This window comes from Alosa pseudoharengus, unplaced genomic scaffold (genome assembly GCF_046254945.1).
Source record: "Alosa pseudoharengus isolate Yale_2024_CS ecotype anadromous, Long Island Sound unplaced genomic scaffold, YU_APseudo_1.1 YU_APseudo_1.1_scf_14, whole genome shotgun sequence".
NCBI classification, from domain to species: domain Eukaryota; kingdom Metazoa; phylum Chordata; class Actinopteri; order Clupeiformes; family Clupeidae; genus Alosa; species Alosa pseudoharengus.
Window position 1 is genome coordinate 21,035,427 of NW_027468609.1, and position 13,106 is coordinate 21,048,532.

General features: G+C 40.5%; 1 protein-coding gene across 1 annotated transcript; it reads left to right on the forward strand.

Annotated features, from left to right (window-relative positions):
* Positions 1 to 379: 379 nt before the first annotated feature.
* LOC143123047 (myosin heavy chain, fast skeletal muscle-like) lies at positions 380 to 12,068 on the forward strand. Its single transcript, XM_076284157.1, has 39 exons — positions 380 to 583; positions 690 to 833; positions 919 to 1,075; positions 1,171 to 1,198; positions 1,329 to 1,434; positions 1,681 to 1,773; positions 1,863 to 1,926; positions 2,007 to 2,105; positions 2,188 to 2,291; positions 2,366 to 2,504; positions 2,912 to 3,030; positions 3,234 to 3,383; positions 3,474 to 3,644; positions 3,742 to 4,042; positions 4,148 to 4,212; positions 4,298 to 4,385; positions 4,474 to 4,591; positions 4,684 to 4,807; positions 4,906 to 5,042; positions 6,300 to 6,555; positions 6,659 to 6,901; positions 7,608 to 7,784; positions 7,877 to 8,022; positions 8,121 to 8,211; positions 8,293 to 8,682; positions 8,817 to 8,943; positions 9,018 to 9,136; positions 9,217 to 9,413; positions 9,488 to 9,671; positions 9,759 to 9,924; positions 10,028 to 10,152; positions 10,234 to 10,542; positions 10,657 to 10,860; positions 10,947 to 11,072; positions 11,159 to 11,329; positions 11,422 to 11,526; positions 11,612 to 11,707; positions 11,825 to 11,956; positions 12,048 to 12,068. The coding sequence occupies exons 1-39, from the start codon at positions 380 to 382 to the stop codon at positions 12,066 to 12,068; spliced, it is 5,796 nt and encodes a 1,931-aa protein (XP_076140272.1).
* Positions 12,069 to 13,106: the final 1,038 nt, after the last annotated feature.

The following is a 13,106-nucleotide window of genomic DNA, read 5'->3' on the forward strand; positions in this document are numbered from 1 at the left end:
TGCTCACTTCCAATTACATTTTCACACAAATGTGGATTGGCTAATCCTCCCATCAGAAAAATTGCCAGCGAAACCACCAATCCACATGGACAACTTATGGCCATCTGTAATGTGGTACCTAACTGGCTTGTTTTCGAAAATGTGAGCGGAAGTGAGCATGTTGGATGCCATTTTTAATGATGGCAGCAGCCTAATGAGTATGTTTTTGGCTGAATGGGCTCTTTGCACGAAAGATTTTCTGCATTGTTTTCAGATACTATTCATTTTGTTATGGCATGGTTATCTGTTTTCCCTCATCATCTGCACCATTAGTAATATTAATTTGACATTTTAAAAGTAATTTTACAAATGCTTCTGATCTATGCAGTAACCAGCAACCATGGGGGACGGTGATATGGCGCAATATGGCAAGGCTGCCATATACCTCCGTAAGCCTGAGAAGGAGAGACTTGAGGCCCAAAGCAAGCCCTTTGATGCAAAGAGTGCATGCTATGTGGTTGACAAAGAGGAGTTGTACGTCAAGGGTACCATAAAAAAAAAGGAAGGCGGCAAATGTGTCGTTGAAGTGCTTGAAACCAAGGAGGTACTTTAACAAGGCTGTTAAAATTGTTCTGATGATAAAATTACATTTTCACAGAAAGTTTCTTGAATACATCTCTTTGTTAAAACTATTTCTACATTGGTTTTAGGAAAAGACAGTAAAGGAAGATGAAGTCTTCCCCATGAATCCTCCCAAGTTTGACAAAATTGAGGACATGGCCATGATGACCCACCTCAATGAAGCTTCTGTCCTGTATAACCTCAAAGAGCGTTATGCAGCATGGATGATCTACGTAAGCACTACAGTTAAATAGAAAAAAAAAACTGTTGAAAAATAAAAATGCTGGAAAACCAATCCTCTTTATTCCTTCATTCTAGACCTACTCTGGGCTTTTCTGTGTCACTGTAAACCCCTACAAGTGGCTCCCAGTGTACGACCCAGAGGTGGTGTCTGCCTACAGAGGCAAGAAGCGCATGGAGGCCCCACCCCACATCTTCTCTGTCTCTGACAACGCCTATCAGTTCATGCTCCAAGGTAAGCTTGCAGTTTAAAAGCCACTGAATGAAATACATAAATTATACATTTGATTTTCAAAATGATCAACTCATATCAACTATTTTCCCCCACAGACAGGGAAAACCAGTCTATCCTGATTACGTAAGTGTCAAAGCATATCTTAAAACTTTTGACAGTTTTAAGAACAAAGCCTTTGCATTATATTCTATGTAATCCTATAGCACTGTTTTCATCATGATCTAAAAGTTGCAACATCTTCTGTGTATTCCAGCGGAGAATCTGGTGCAGGTAAGACTGTGAACACCAAGCGTGTCATCCAATACTTTGCAACAATTGCAGTGTCTGGTGACAAGAAGAAAGAGACAGGCCAAATGAAGGTTAGGACCCCATGCACATTTAGAGGTTATATTTTTGGACCCCCACTGTTGAGTTCAAGGCAGCGCTGCCTGGAGGGTTCTAGGGTTAGGCAAGGGCTAGGATTAGGTCCCTTGAAGTTGAGGGTGGCAGCGCTGCCCAGAAGTTGACAGTGGGGGCCCAAAAGACCATCAAACCACTTATAGGTTAATTATCATACAGCAACACGGCCATGCACTTTAAATAAAAATGTATCCATTGACTTGCAGGGCTCTCTTGAAGACCAGATTATTGCTGCCAATCCACTGCTGGAGGCTTATGGTAATGCCAAGACTGTGAGGAATGACAACTCTTCACGTTTTGTAAGTCCATTTCTCATCTGAACTCTTGCCTCACTTCTGTAGTTATGGATGAGGATCAATTTCTTAAGATATTGTTGTATCTCAAACAGGGTAAATTCATCAGAATTCACTTTGGTACATCTGGAAAACTGGCTAGTGCTGATATTGAGACTTGTAAGTATAAGTCTTTATAAAAATATTTCCTGATTACTGCCTTTTGTTAACTCAAAATACTTACTTCCCTATCTAAACAGACCTGCTGGAGAAGTCAAGAGTGACATTCCAACTTCCTGATGAGAGAGGCTACCACATCTTCTATCAGATGATGACCAATCACAAGCCTGACATTATAGGTAAGGTTAATATTTTAAACCAATGTTCACGAATCAATACATGTAATCCTGAATTTCTAAAATAATTTTTCAACCCCTACAGAAATGTCCCTCATCACAACCAATCCCTATGACTATCCAATGTGCAGTCAGGGTCAGATCACTGTGGCTAGCATTGATGACAAAGAGGAGTTGGATGCCACCGATGTAAGTCTTCCAAGAATGTGTTTTTGCCTCTTCAATTTCTTGAAAAAATCTTTAATAATAATTTATCATTCCAGGAAGCCATTGACATCCTGGGTTTCATTCAAGAGGAGAAAATCACCATTTACAAGTTGACTGGTGCTGTGCTCCATCATGGCAACATGAAGTTCAAGCAGAAGCAGCGTGAGGAGCAGGCTGAGCCTGATGGCAATGAGGGTAGGTTTAAAAACTCACTTCCAGTGTCAACTACATCGAAGCTGAGGGTAGGTTACAACGCTCAGTTGTTTTACTAATAACTTTAAGGTAATTTTATGTATTGCAGTTATCAGCAGAAGCCACAAAAAGAAAACACATTGTGTAAAGTTTAATTTCTTGTTGTGTCAAATAGCCGTGTAATAAGTGGGATAATGTATATTGTCTGCCAGTCCTTATTTGAAAATAAGTCCCATAAGGTCCCCTCATCCAGTTGGGACATATTATCCAATACTGAATGGCGGAAAATACATCACCCCTTAATTATCATCCACAACTAAAGCCTTAACCAATTTACAATGTAATTGTTTAGTCAATGTGTCTAACTTCCATTTGATATATAACTCACTTAAATGCTTTGTCTATCTCAGATGCTGACAAAGTTGCCTACCTCTTGGGCCTGAACTCTGCTGACATGCTGAAGGCTTTGTGCTACCCAAGAGTGAAAGTTGGAAATGAGTTTGTCACCAAGGGTCAGACTGTGCCACAGGTATTATTCAAGTCACTAAAAAGTTAACTAAAGACAACAAATCACTTGGTAGTGTTTAAACAGAATTTCTGGTAGTCTGGACATAGCGTGTACAATGTGTTGACATTGGTTTGGTAGGAATTATGATTAATGTTCCAAATCACTCTAAATTGTATGGTTTGGTCTGTGCATACTGAGAAAGTTAATTAAACATCTTGTTTCAGGTCAATAACTCAGTTATGGCCTTGGCCAAGTCTATCTATGAGAGGATGTTCTTGTGGATGGTCATCCGTATCAACCAGATGTTGGACACAAAGCAACCAAGGCAGTTTTTCATTGGTGTGCTAGACATTGCTGGCTTTGAGATTTTCGATGTGAGGCCAACAATTTTTCACACACATTATTTCTTTCTCGTAACTCAAATGGGCTATTTTTAAATCATATTTAATATGTATTCAAAACAGTTCAACAGCATGGAGCAGCTGTGTATCAACTTCACCAATGAAAAACTGCAACAGTTCTTCAACCACCACATGTTCGTTCTGGAGCAAGAGGAGTACAAGAAAGAGGGCATTGAATGGGAGTTCATTGACTTTGGCATGGACTTAGCCGCTTGCATTGAGCTTATTGAGAAGGTCAGGTTTAATCAATCAAACTAATCAAGTGCTAAGTTTGTAGTGTTTCAGTATGTCAACCCTAATAACGAATCTAATCTAATCTTTTGTAAAACAGCCCATGGGTATCTTTGCCATCCTTGAAGAGGAGTGCATGTTCCCCAAGGCCTCTGATGTAACTTTCAAGAACAAGCTGTATGACCAGCATCTTGGCAAGACTAAGGCCTTCGAGAAGCCCAAGCCCAAAAAAGGCAAGGCTGAGGCCCACTTCTCCCTGGTGCACTATGCCGGCACTGTGGACTACAATGTTGGTGGGTGGCTGGACAAGAACAAGGATCCACTGAACGATTCTGTTGTGCAGCTGTACCAGAAGTCGGGAGTAAAACTCCTGCCTGTCTTGTACCCACCTGTTGTTGAGGGTAACAAAAAACTACACTAAGTCTACAAGCTAATGCAAAAATAGCCCATTTATGAATTTCTATATAGTAACTCAATTATTGAATCCATAATTTGTATGTCAACAGAGGTTGGTGGTGGTAAGAAGAAGAAGAAGGGTGGCTCCATGCAGACTGTGTCATCACAGTTCAGGGTGTGTATATTAAACCAATAACAAACAAATCAATCATCTAAAAGAAAGATGAGGGGATGATTTGATTGCATTCTTATCTCAACAGGAGAACTTGGGCAAACTGATGACCAACTTGAGGAGCACTCATCCCCACTTTGTGCGTTGTCTAATTCCAAATGAAATTAAGAAACCAGGTAAAGGGTGTTTGGTGGTGAATGAAGATATGTGCATTATTCATATATTACATTGAGATTACAAGATCTTGTGACATGTATTTGACAGGTTATATGCAGAACTTCCTGGTCATCCACCAGCTCAGGTGCAATGGTGTGCTGGAGGGTATCAGAATCTGCAGAAAGGGTTTCCCAAGCAGAATCCTCTATGGTGACTTCAAGCAGAGGTGAACTACTGTAGGACATCAACTAAAATATTAGTCATGTTCTTTACCGGATTTAAACAGGGAAACATAATGTGTGTATTTATTATGTCCAGATACAAAGTGTTGAATGCCAGTGTTATCCCTGATGGTCAATTCATTGATAACAAGAAGGCTGCTGAGAAGCTTTTGGGATCAATCGATGTTGATCACACCCAGTACAAGTTTGGACACACTAAGGTAGAGAGGTTTCAAGCTAATCGAAATCTGTTTGTTATACAATTAGCACAGCTTTTTCCTGTGTCCAATTTACACATATAATATCCCATCTCTCTCAGGTGTTCTTCAAAGCTGGTCTGCTGGGTACCCTTGAGGAGATGAGAGACGAAAAACTGGCTACCTTGGTCACAATGACTCAAGCTCTCTGCCGTGCATACCTGATGAGGAGGGAGTTTGTGAAGATGATGGAAAGGAGGTAATTATTTTCATTTTTTACAAGCATTCAAAAGTATGATTATACGGTGGCGCATTGCATTCACATCACAAAAAAAAACAAAAAACAGGTTATCTCGTAATTATGAGATAATTATCTCATAATTACGAGATAGTATCTCATAATTACGAGATAGTATCTCATAATTATGACATATTATCTCATAATTACGAGATAATTATCTCGTAATTACGAGATAATCATGATTTATGACACATTTCCAATTCTGCCCCCACTTGTGTGAGGCAATGACATGGTCTATTAGAGAAGATAGATCTACTGTAACAGCTTCCTAAGAGAAAGTCTGAAGCTGAAGTTCCTTTCAAACCTTTACTTAGGATTCACTGTAAAACTATGCAGACCAACAGAGTACATCTCGGTTCTTTCCTTCAATGTTTTGTTTAAGAGCAATCATGTAGACTAGCATTTCAAGTTACAGAATAGAAACTAATGTGTTAGCTTATGGCTATGTATAGAAATCCCATAGAGATGCTAACGGTTAGCATAATCAATAAAAGTAGATATGTAGAGCCACTTTCATTACGAAAGGGTTACATAAGCAGAGTTCTTTGTTTACAACTGACTATTTTCTCTCAATATAATACGTGTAGGAAAAAATGTGACTGTTTAACTCATCAATGCCACTTGAACAAGTAGCCTAGCTGCACAAAATAAACAATAGGCGTGCGTGTGACAACGTGGATGGAGGTAGCCCTATGCGTAGTAGTACCTCCACCTACTGGTTAGGACTGTAACATGCAACATTGTATTGCCTTTGGGCAAAGAGTAGCCTATAGAAGCTTAGTCTTTGCTTTGGGGTTGTTGGCGATTTGACAGGCTTATTTTTCATGCCACTGAAAGACATGTTAATCTCTCAAAGTACGAAAGTCATTCAAAGCAGGAAATCAGTAGGAAATATGTGCTTGCTTTTATTGAAAGGCTGTTTAGATCCTCAGCACGGATCCTATCCGTATCTCATAATTACGAGATGATTATCTCGTAATTATGAGATAATTATCTCTTAAATATGAGATAGTTATCTCGTAATTACAAGATAATTATCTCGTAATTATGAGATAATATGCCATAATTATGAGATACTATCTCATAATTATGAGATAACTCATAATTATGAGATAACATGATTATTTTTTTTTTGTTATGTGAATGCAGTGCACCACCGTATGATTACTTCTCTTCAAAGAGAAATTATTTCACAAACAATTGTTCTTTTTTTAGAGAGGCTATCTACACTGTCCAGTACAATATCCGCTCATTCATGAATGTCAAGACTTGGCCTTGGATGAAGGTTTACTACAAAATCAAGCCTTTACTGAAGAGTGCTGAAACTGAAAAGGAGCTGTCCAATCTGAAGGAGAACTATGAGAAACTCAAAGTGGACCATGCAAAGACAGAGGCCAGGAAGAAGGAGCTTGAAGAAAAGATGGTAGCTCTGGTGCAAGAGAGGAATGACCTGGCACTGCAAGTGGCATCTGTAAGTGTATATTGTACCATTTCAATGTTCACAATCATACCACTACCCAGTCTCAGCATTGTGTTTTCAATACAAATCAGCTTCCATCTTATATTTACAATAGGGATCCGAGGGTCTCAATGATGCTGAGGAGAGGTGTGAGGGTCTCATCAAAAGTAAGATCCAGCTTGAGGCCAAGCTCAAAGAGACAACCGAGAGACTGGAGGATGAAGAGGAAATCAATGCTGAGCTGACTGCCAAGAAGAGGAAACTGGAGGATGAGTGCTCTGAGCTCAAGAAGGACATTGATGATCTGGAGCTGACCTTGGCCAAAGTGGAGAAGGAGAAACATGCCACTGAGAACAAGGTAGGCATTTTTTGAAAGCATAAGTGTGATATTTGGTAGGGGTTGCTGCAAAATTGGAAAAAATATGCATACAGCAAAAATCTAAAAAGGGAAATGTATAAGAGGAATCAGTTAACTGGAGGTCCTTCCTTGCAATAACATTATTGGAAATTACTGTACATGACTGACGTTTCACCCTGTTCACATTGTTTATGCCAGATGTGAACATGTATTCACATGTACCTTTAAAGGGGTGGTTCAGGATTTTGGACATAGGACCTCATTTCCAAGTAAGCAAGTGTGATATTTATCAGTGGAGAGACCGTTTTCAACACGTTTCATCCAATTGCAGAGTTTGCAGGTGCTAGGCTAGCGCAAGTCATCAGTATGTGTTAGTCTGCCACGAAAAACAGTCTTACCTCTGAACTCTGAAACTAGAAGGATTGGAGGATATGTGTTGAAAACGGTCTCCACTGATAAATATCACACTTGCTAACTTGGAAATGAGGTCCTATGTCCAAAATCCTGCACCCCTTTAATGTTTATATGATCTTCTTATGAAGATTTACGTATCTCTCCTCAGTCATTTAGATAGGAGCCTGAACTTGTTAGCCTGAAATTGCCAAGATAGCTGCGGAGCTTAAAGAATTGCCTATATGGACTTTGCATATAGTCAGTAATTCTTTGGAATTTTAGTGGATGCTAATATGAAACTTTGTATGCTCAGGTTAAAAACCTGACTGAAGAGATGGCTTCTCAAGATGAATCCATTGCTAAGTTGACAAAGGAGAAGAAATCCCTCCAAGAGGCCCACCAGCAGACTCTTGATGATCTTCAGGCAGAGGAAGACAAAGTCAACACTCTGACCAAATCCAAAACTAAGCTTGAACAGCAAGTGGATGATGTGAGTTCTGAATATATTGTATATGAACAAAGACATTATGCAATGGAGACTATTTTCCTCTTACTCACCTGCCTCACAATTTGAAACTGCAGCTTGAGGGCTCCCTGGAGCAAGAAAAGAAGCTCCGTATGGACCTTGAGAGAGCCAAGAGAAAGCTTGAGGGTGACCTGAAACTGGCACAGGAGAGCATCATGGATCTGGAAAATGACAAGCAGCAATCTGAGGAGAAGATAAAGAAGTAAGCCAAAATCTAATATCTCTTACGAAACATTGCTATTTAATTTCCATGCATACAGCCAAGTTCAGGGTTAATTTGTTCTTGCATTTGTTTATCAGGAAGGACTTTGAAACAAGCCAACTTCTTAGTAAGATTGAAGATGAACAATCACTGGGTGCTCAGCTTCAGAAGAAGATCAAGGAGCTTCAGGTTGGTTTGTTTTTAGGCCATTAAAAAATATTTAGAATTTGTTGATATTTATGTTGATATATGTTTTCTCGCAATCAATAGGCTCGCATTGAGGAATTGGAGAAAGAGATTGAGTCTGAGCGTGCAGCTCGTGCCAAGGTTGAGAAGCAGAGAGCTGATCTCTCCAGGGAACTTGAGGAGATCAGTGAGAGGCTTGAGGAGGCTGGTGGTGCCACTGCATGTCAAATTGAGATGAACAAGAAGCGTGAGGCTGAGTTCCAGAAGCTGCGTCGTGACCTTGAGGAGTCCACCCTGCAGCATGAAGCCACTGCTGCAGCTCTCCGCAAGAAGCAGGCCGACAGTGTGGCTGAGCTGGGAGAGCAGATTGACAACCTCCAGCGTGTCAAGCAGAAGCTTGAGAAGGAAAAAAGTGAATACAAGATGGAGATTGATGACCTCTCCAGCAACATGGAGGCCGTTGCTAAAGCTAAGGTTAGTGAAATGCATGCCTTCATTTATTACTTTGAACAAACCAACTTACAAACTTGTTAACTTGTCACTGAGGTGCTATTTCATATACCTCTATTGTTGTCCTGCACTCCTGTGGGTCACATACATATAAACAGGGAAATCTGGAGAAGATGTGCCGCACCCTTGAGGACCAACTTAGTGAAATCAAGGCCAAAAGTGATGAGGCTGCTCATCAGGTCAACGACATCAGTGCTCAGAGAGCAAGACTTCAGACTGAAAATGGTAAGATTTATAATATGGACAGTTGTTATTTATCTACAAAATCTGAGCTTTAAAAAAACACAATTGTCAACCAGGTGAGCTTGGACGTCAGGTGGAGGAGAAAGATGCCTTGGTTTCTCAGTTGACCAGAAGCAAACAAGCATTCACTCAGCAAATAGAGGAACTGAAGAGGCTGAATGAAGAGGAGGTCAAGGTAAAGAATCTTAATTGACAAACAACTGTTTAATAACATATTATGCAACTACTTAAGGCATTATTCTTTTTTACCACCAGGCCAAAAATGCCCTGGCTCATGCTGTTCAGTCTGCACGCCATGACTGTGACCTCCTGAGGGAGCAGTTTGAGGAAGAACAGGAGGCAAAGGCTGAGCTGCAACGTGGCATGTCCAAGGCCAATGGTGAAGTTGCTCAGTGGAGGTCTAAATATGAAACTGATGCCATTCAGCGCACTGAAGAGCTTGAGGAGTCCAAGTATGTAAAACCGAAATACACAAAATAATTTCCCATTTAAAACTCTTGTCTAACAAATACTATCATGTAATCAGGAAAAAGCTTGCCCAGCGTCTGCAGGAAGCTGAGGAGCAAATTGAGGCTGTCAACTCCAAGTGTGCCTCTCTGGAGAAGACCAAACAGAGACTTCAGGGGGAGGTTGAGGATCTTATGATTGATGTAGAGAGAGCCAATGCTCTGGCTGCTAACCTTGACAAGAAGCAGAGGAACTTTGACAAGGTAACACCTCCAAAAAAACACTAAAATGTGGAATGTTGGTAAAATCTGAATGAGTATCTGCCTAATAGCAAAAATGGTTTCTACAAGGTCCTGGCAGAGTGGAAGCAGAAGTATGAGGAGGGTCAGGCAGAGTTGGAAGGAGCCCAGAAAGAGGCTCGTTCTCTCAGCACTGAGCTATTCAAGATGAAGAACTCCTATGAGGAGTCTCTTGACCACCTGGAGACCCTGAAGAGAGAAAACAAAAATCTCCAACGTGAGTTAAGAAAACCTGATGCATATCCCGCCCGCTTACAAAAATGTTGCAGAAAACATCCAGAAAATATGTTTAATGTAATATCATCAATGCACATTTGCAGAGGAGATCTCAGACCTGACAGAGCAGCTTGGTGAGACTGGAAAGAGCATCCATGAGCTAGAGAAGGCCAAGAAGACTGTAGAGACTGAAAAGTCTGAGATCCAGACTGCCCTTGAGGAGGCTGAGGTAGACATTCAGATACAAACGTGACTACAGAACTCTAAAGAAAGTAATATATTTTTTTTAATTAATAATGTTCTTCTATAGGGAACTCTTGAGCATGAGGAGTCCAAGATTCTTCGTGTCCAACTTGAGCTCAACCAGATCAAGGGTGAGGTTGACAGGAAACTTGCAGAAAAGGATGAAGAAATGGAGCAGATCAAGAGGAACAGCCAGAGGGTGATTGAGTCCATGCAGAGCACTCTTGACTCTGAGGTCAGGAGCAGGAATGATGCCCTGAGAATCAAGAAGAAGATGGAGGGAGACCTCAATGAGATGGAGGTTCAGCTGAGCCATGCTAACCGCCAGGCTGCTGAGTCCCAGAAACAACTAAGAAATGTGCAGGGTCAACTCAAGGTTAGTCATGTCAATGTGCAGTCTAATGCAATATTATCTAAAAGTAGTAAAACAAATCTTGGCAGGACATAATAGTAGCATGATATCTTTTGTCATTGCATATTTTTCGGTTAGGATGCCCAACTGCACCTTGACGATGCTGTAAGAGGACAAGAGGACATGAAGGAGCAGGTTGCCATGGTGGAGCGCAGGAACACCCTGATGGTGGCTGAGATTGAGGAACTCAGAGTTGCTCTGGAGCAGACAGAGAGAGGTCGCAAAGTGGCTGAGCAAGAGCTGGTTGATGCCAGTGAGCGTGTTGGCCTCCTGCACTCTCAGGTATAGAGAAGAGTGTTAAAAACAGGTAGATCAATTCAACAAGTACACCTTTCAGTTTATAATTGACATGGTCTGTTTAATTTTAGAACACAAGTCTTATTAATACCAAGAAGAAGCTTGAGGCTGACTTGGTTCAGGTCCAAGGTGAGGTTGATGACATTGTCCAAGAGGCTAGAAATGCTGAGGACAAAGCCAAGAAAGCCATCACTGATGTAAGAAGTGTTTCTTTTGAAATTAGACACATGCAAAGGCGAATATGTAGTTTATATGATTAAAAAGTTATTGTCCTGTTATTTAGGCTGCTATGATGGCAGAGGAACTGAAGAAAGAGCAGGACACCAGCTCTCATCTTGAGAGGATGAAGAAGAACCTGGAGATCACTGTGAAAGATCTCCAGCATCGCCTGGATGAGGCTGAGAACCTGGCCATGAAGGGTGGCAAGAAACAACTCCAGAAACTGGAGTCTAGGGTAGGCAGCAAAATATGCATGTGAAGAAATGTGCCAAAAATCTCACATTAGTAGAAAATAGTGTTTAACATGCAAATATTTTCCGCATTAAGGTTCGTGAGCTGGAAAATGAGATTGAAGCTGAACAGAGACGTGGTGGTGATGCCATTAAGGGAGTCCGCAAATACGAGAGGAGGGTTAAAGAGCTCACCTACCAGGTACAGACATTTCTTTTAACTCCGTATCATAGTGTTACGCTTAAGAGAAGAAGATACGACTTGATACACTTCATCTACTCTTTAGACTGAAGAGGACAAGAAGAATGTTGCCAGACTTCAGGATCTGGTTGACAAGCTGCAGCTGAAGGTCAAGGCCTACAAGAGGCAGGCTGAGGAAGCTGTGAGTAGTATTTATTATCCAAACCTCATCTCTATTGCAAATTTTCACTTGGCCTTTTTATTACATAATTAACATGATTGGTTTGAAACTGAATGGATCCACAATTATTTCACACAGGAGGAGCAGGCCAACTCCCACCTGTCCAAGTTCAGAAAGGTGCAGCATGAGTTGGAGGAGGCTGAGGAGCGCGCAGACATTGCTGAGTCTCAGGTCAACAAGCTGAGGGCCAAGAGCCGTGATTCTGGAAAGGTGAGATTTTTTTGTGGAGTAATGTCGATTTCTTAGCTTGACTACATGTAACGTAATGAAATTCATGTAATGTCTTTGTTCTCTCCCAAAGGGCAAAGAGGCGGCAGAGTAAACCCTCTGAACTCCAGTCACTTTTACCTGGATTAATATCCTGATGCTGTGACCATTCTGTAGCTAAGTTCACTACCTACAATAAATTATTGGAATCTGAACATTCATTTTCGTTCTTCTTTCTCTAAAGGCAGATTTGCAAGGCAGAATCAGGGTTTGACCACATGGTCAGTTTGTCTTTACTAAAAACCTCAAAATAAAGAATCCATTTATCTAGGATCAGCTAACTTAAAAATAGCCTTCTTACAGCAAATCGATGATTGCAAGCATAAAACCCAAGTCTACATACATGTAAACTATGATCTATGAAATATGATTTTAATGAAATAGCTAAGATAGATGAGGTTACCATTCTTTTATGCAGTATAGCAGTGCTTAAGATAACATCAGGGATATTTACATCTAATTTCAAAGATAGATTTTTTTCATATATATATATATATATATATATATATATTAATCACAAGCTACCCCACCTTTTTCTAAGTAGCTCTCCAAAAGGTTTGAGGACGATGTTTATAAATCTGATAACCCAACCACTTAGGAAACATTTCTATGACATCAAATTCACAGTCTACAAAGAGAGAAGGTAAATGAGTTGAAAGGAATCTTTAAAAAGCATACAAATCTTATTCAGCAGTTTTGGGTGTAGAGCAGCTATGTGAATACATGGCATGCTACTATAATATAAAAGCTCTCAGCCATATCCATTTCCTCAAAGTAGCTCTCGGAGGAAAAAAGGTTCTCGGCCATGTCCATTTTGTCAAAGTAACTCTCGGAGGAAAAAAGGTTGGAGACCCCTGAATAAAGGGTCAATTAGGTCACTCATTATTGACTTTTGATTCACTGAAATGTGCCATATTCACAAACTGATTGCTACATACATGACAGGTCATCATGGTTTAGCTGGAAAAGGTCACAAATATATACATTTATTACACGGCTCTTCACAATACTGGTAGATCGCTCCATTGCCTTGAATGGGATTTCCCAACGTTCTACAGTCAAATATACACCATGTAATGATCGCTGGAACATA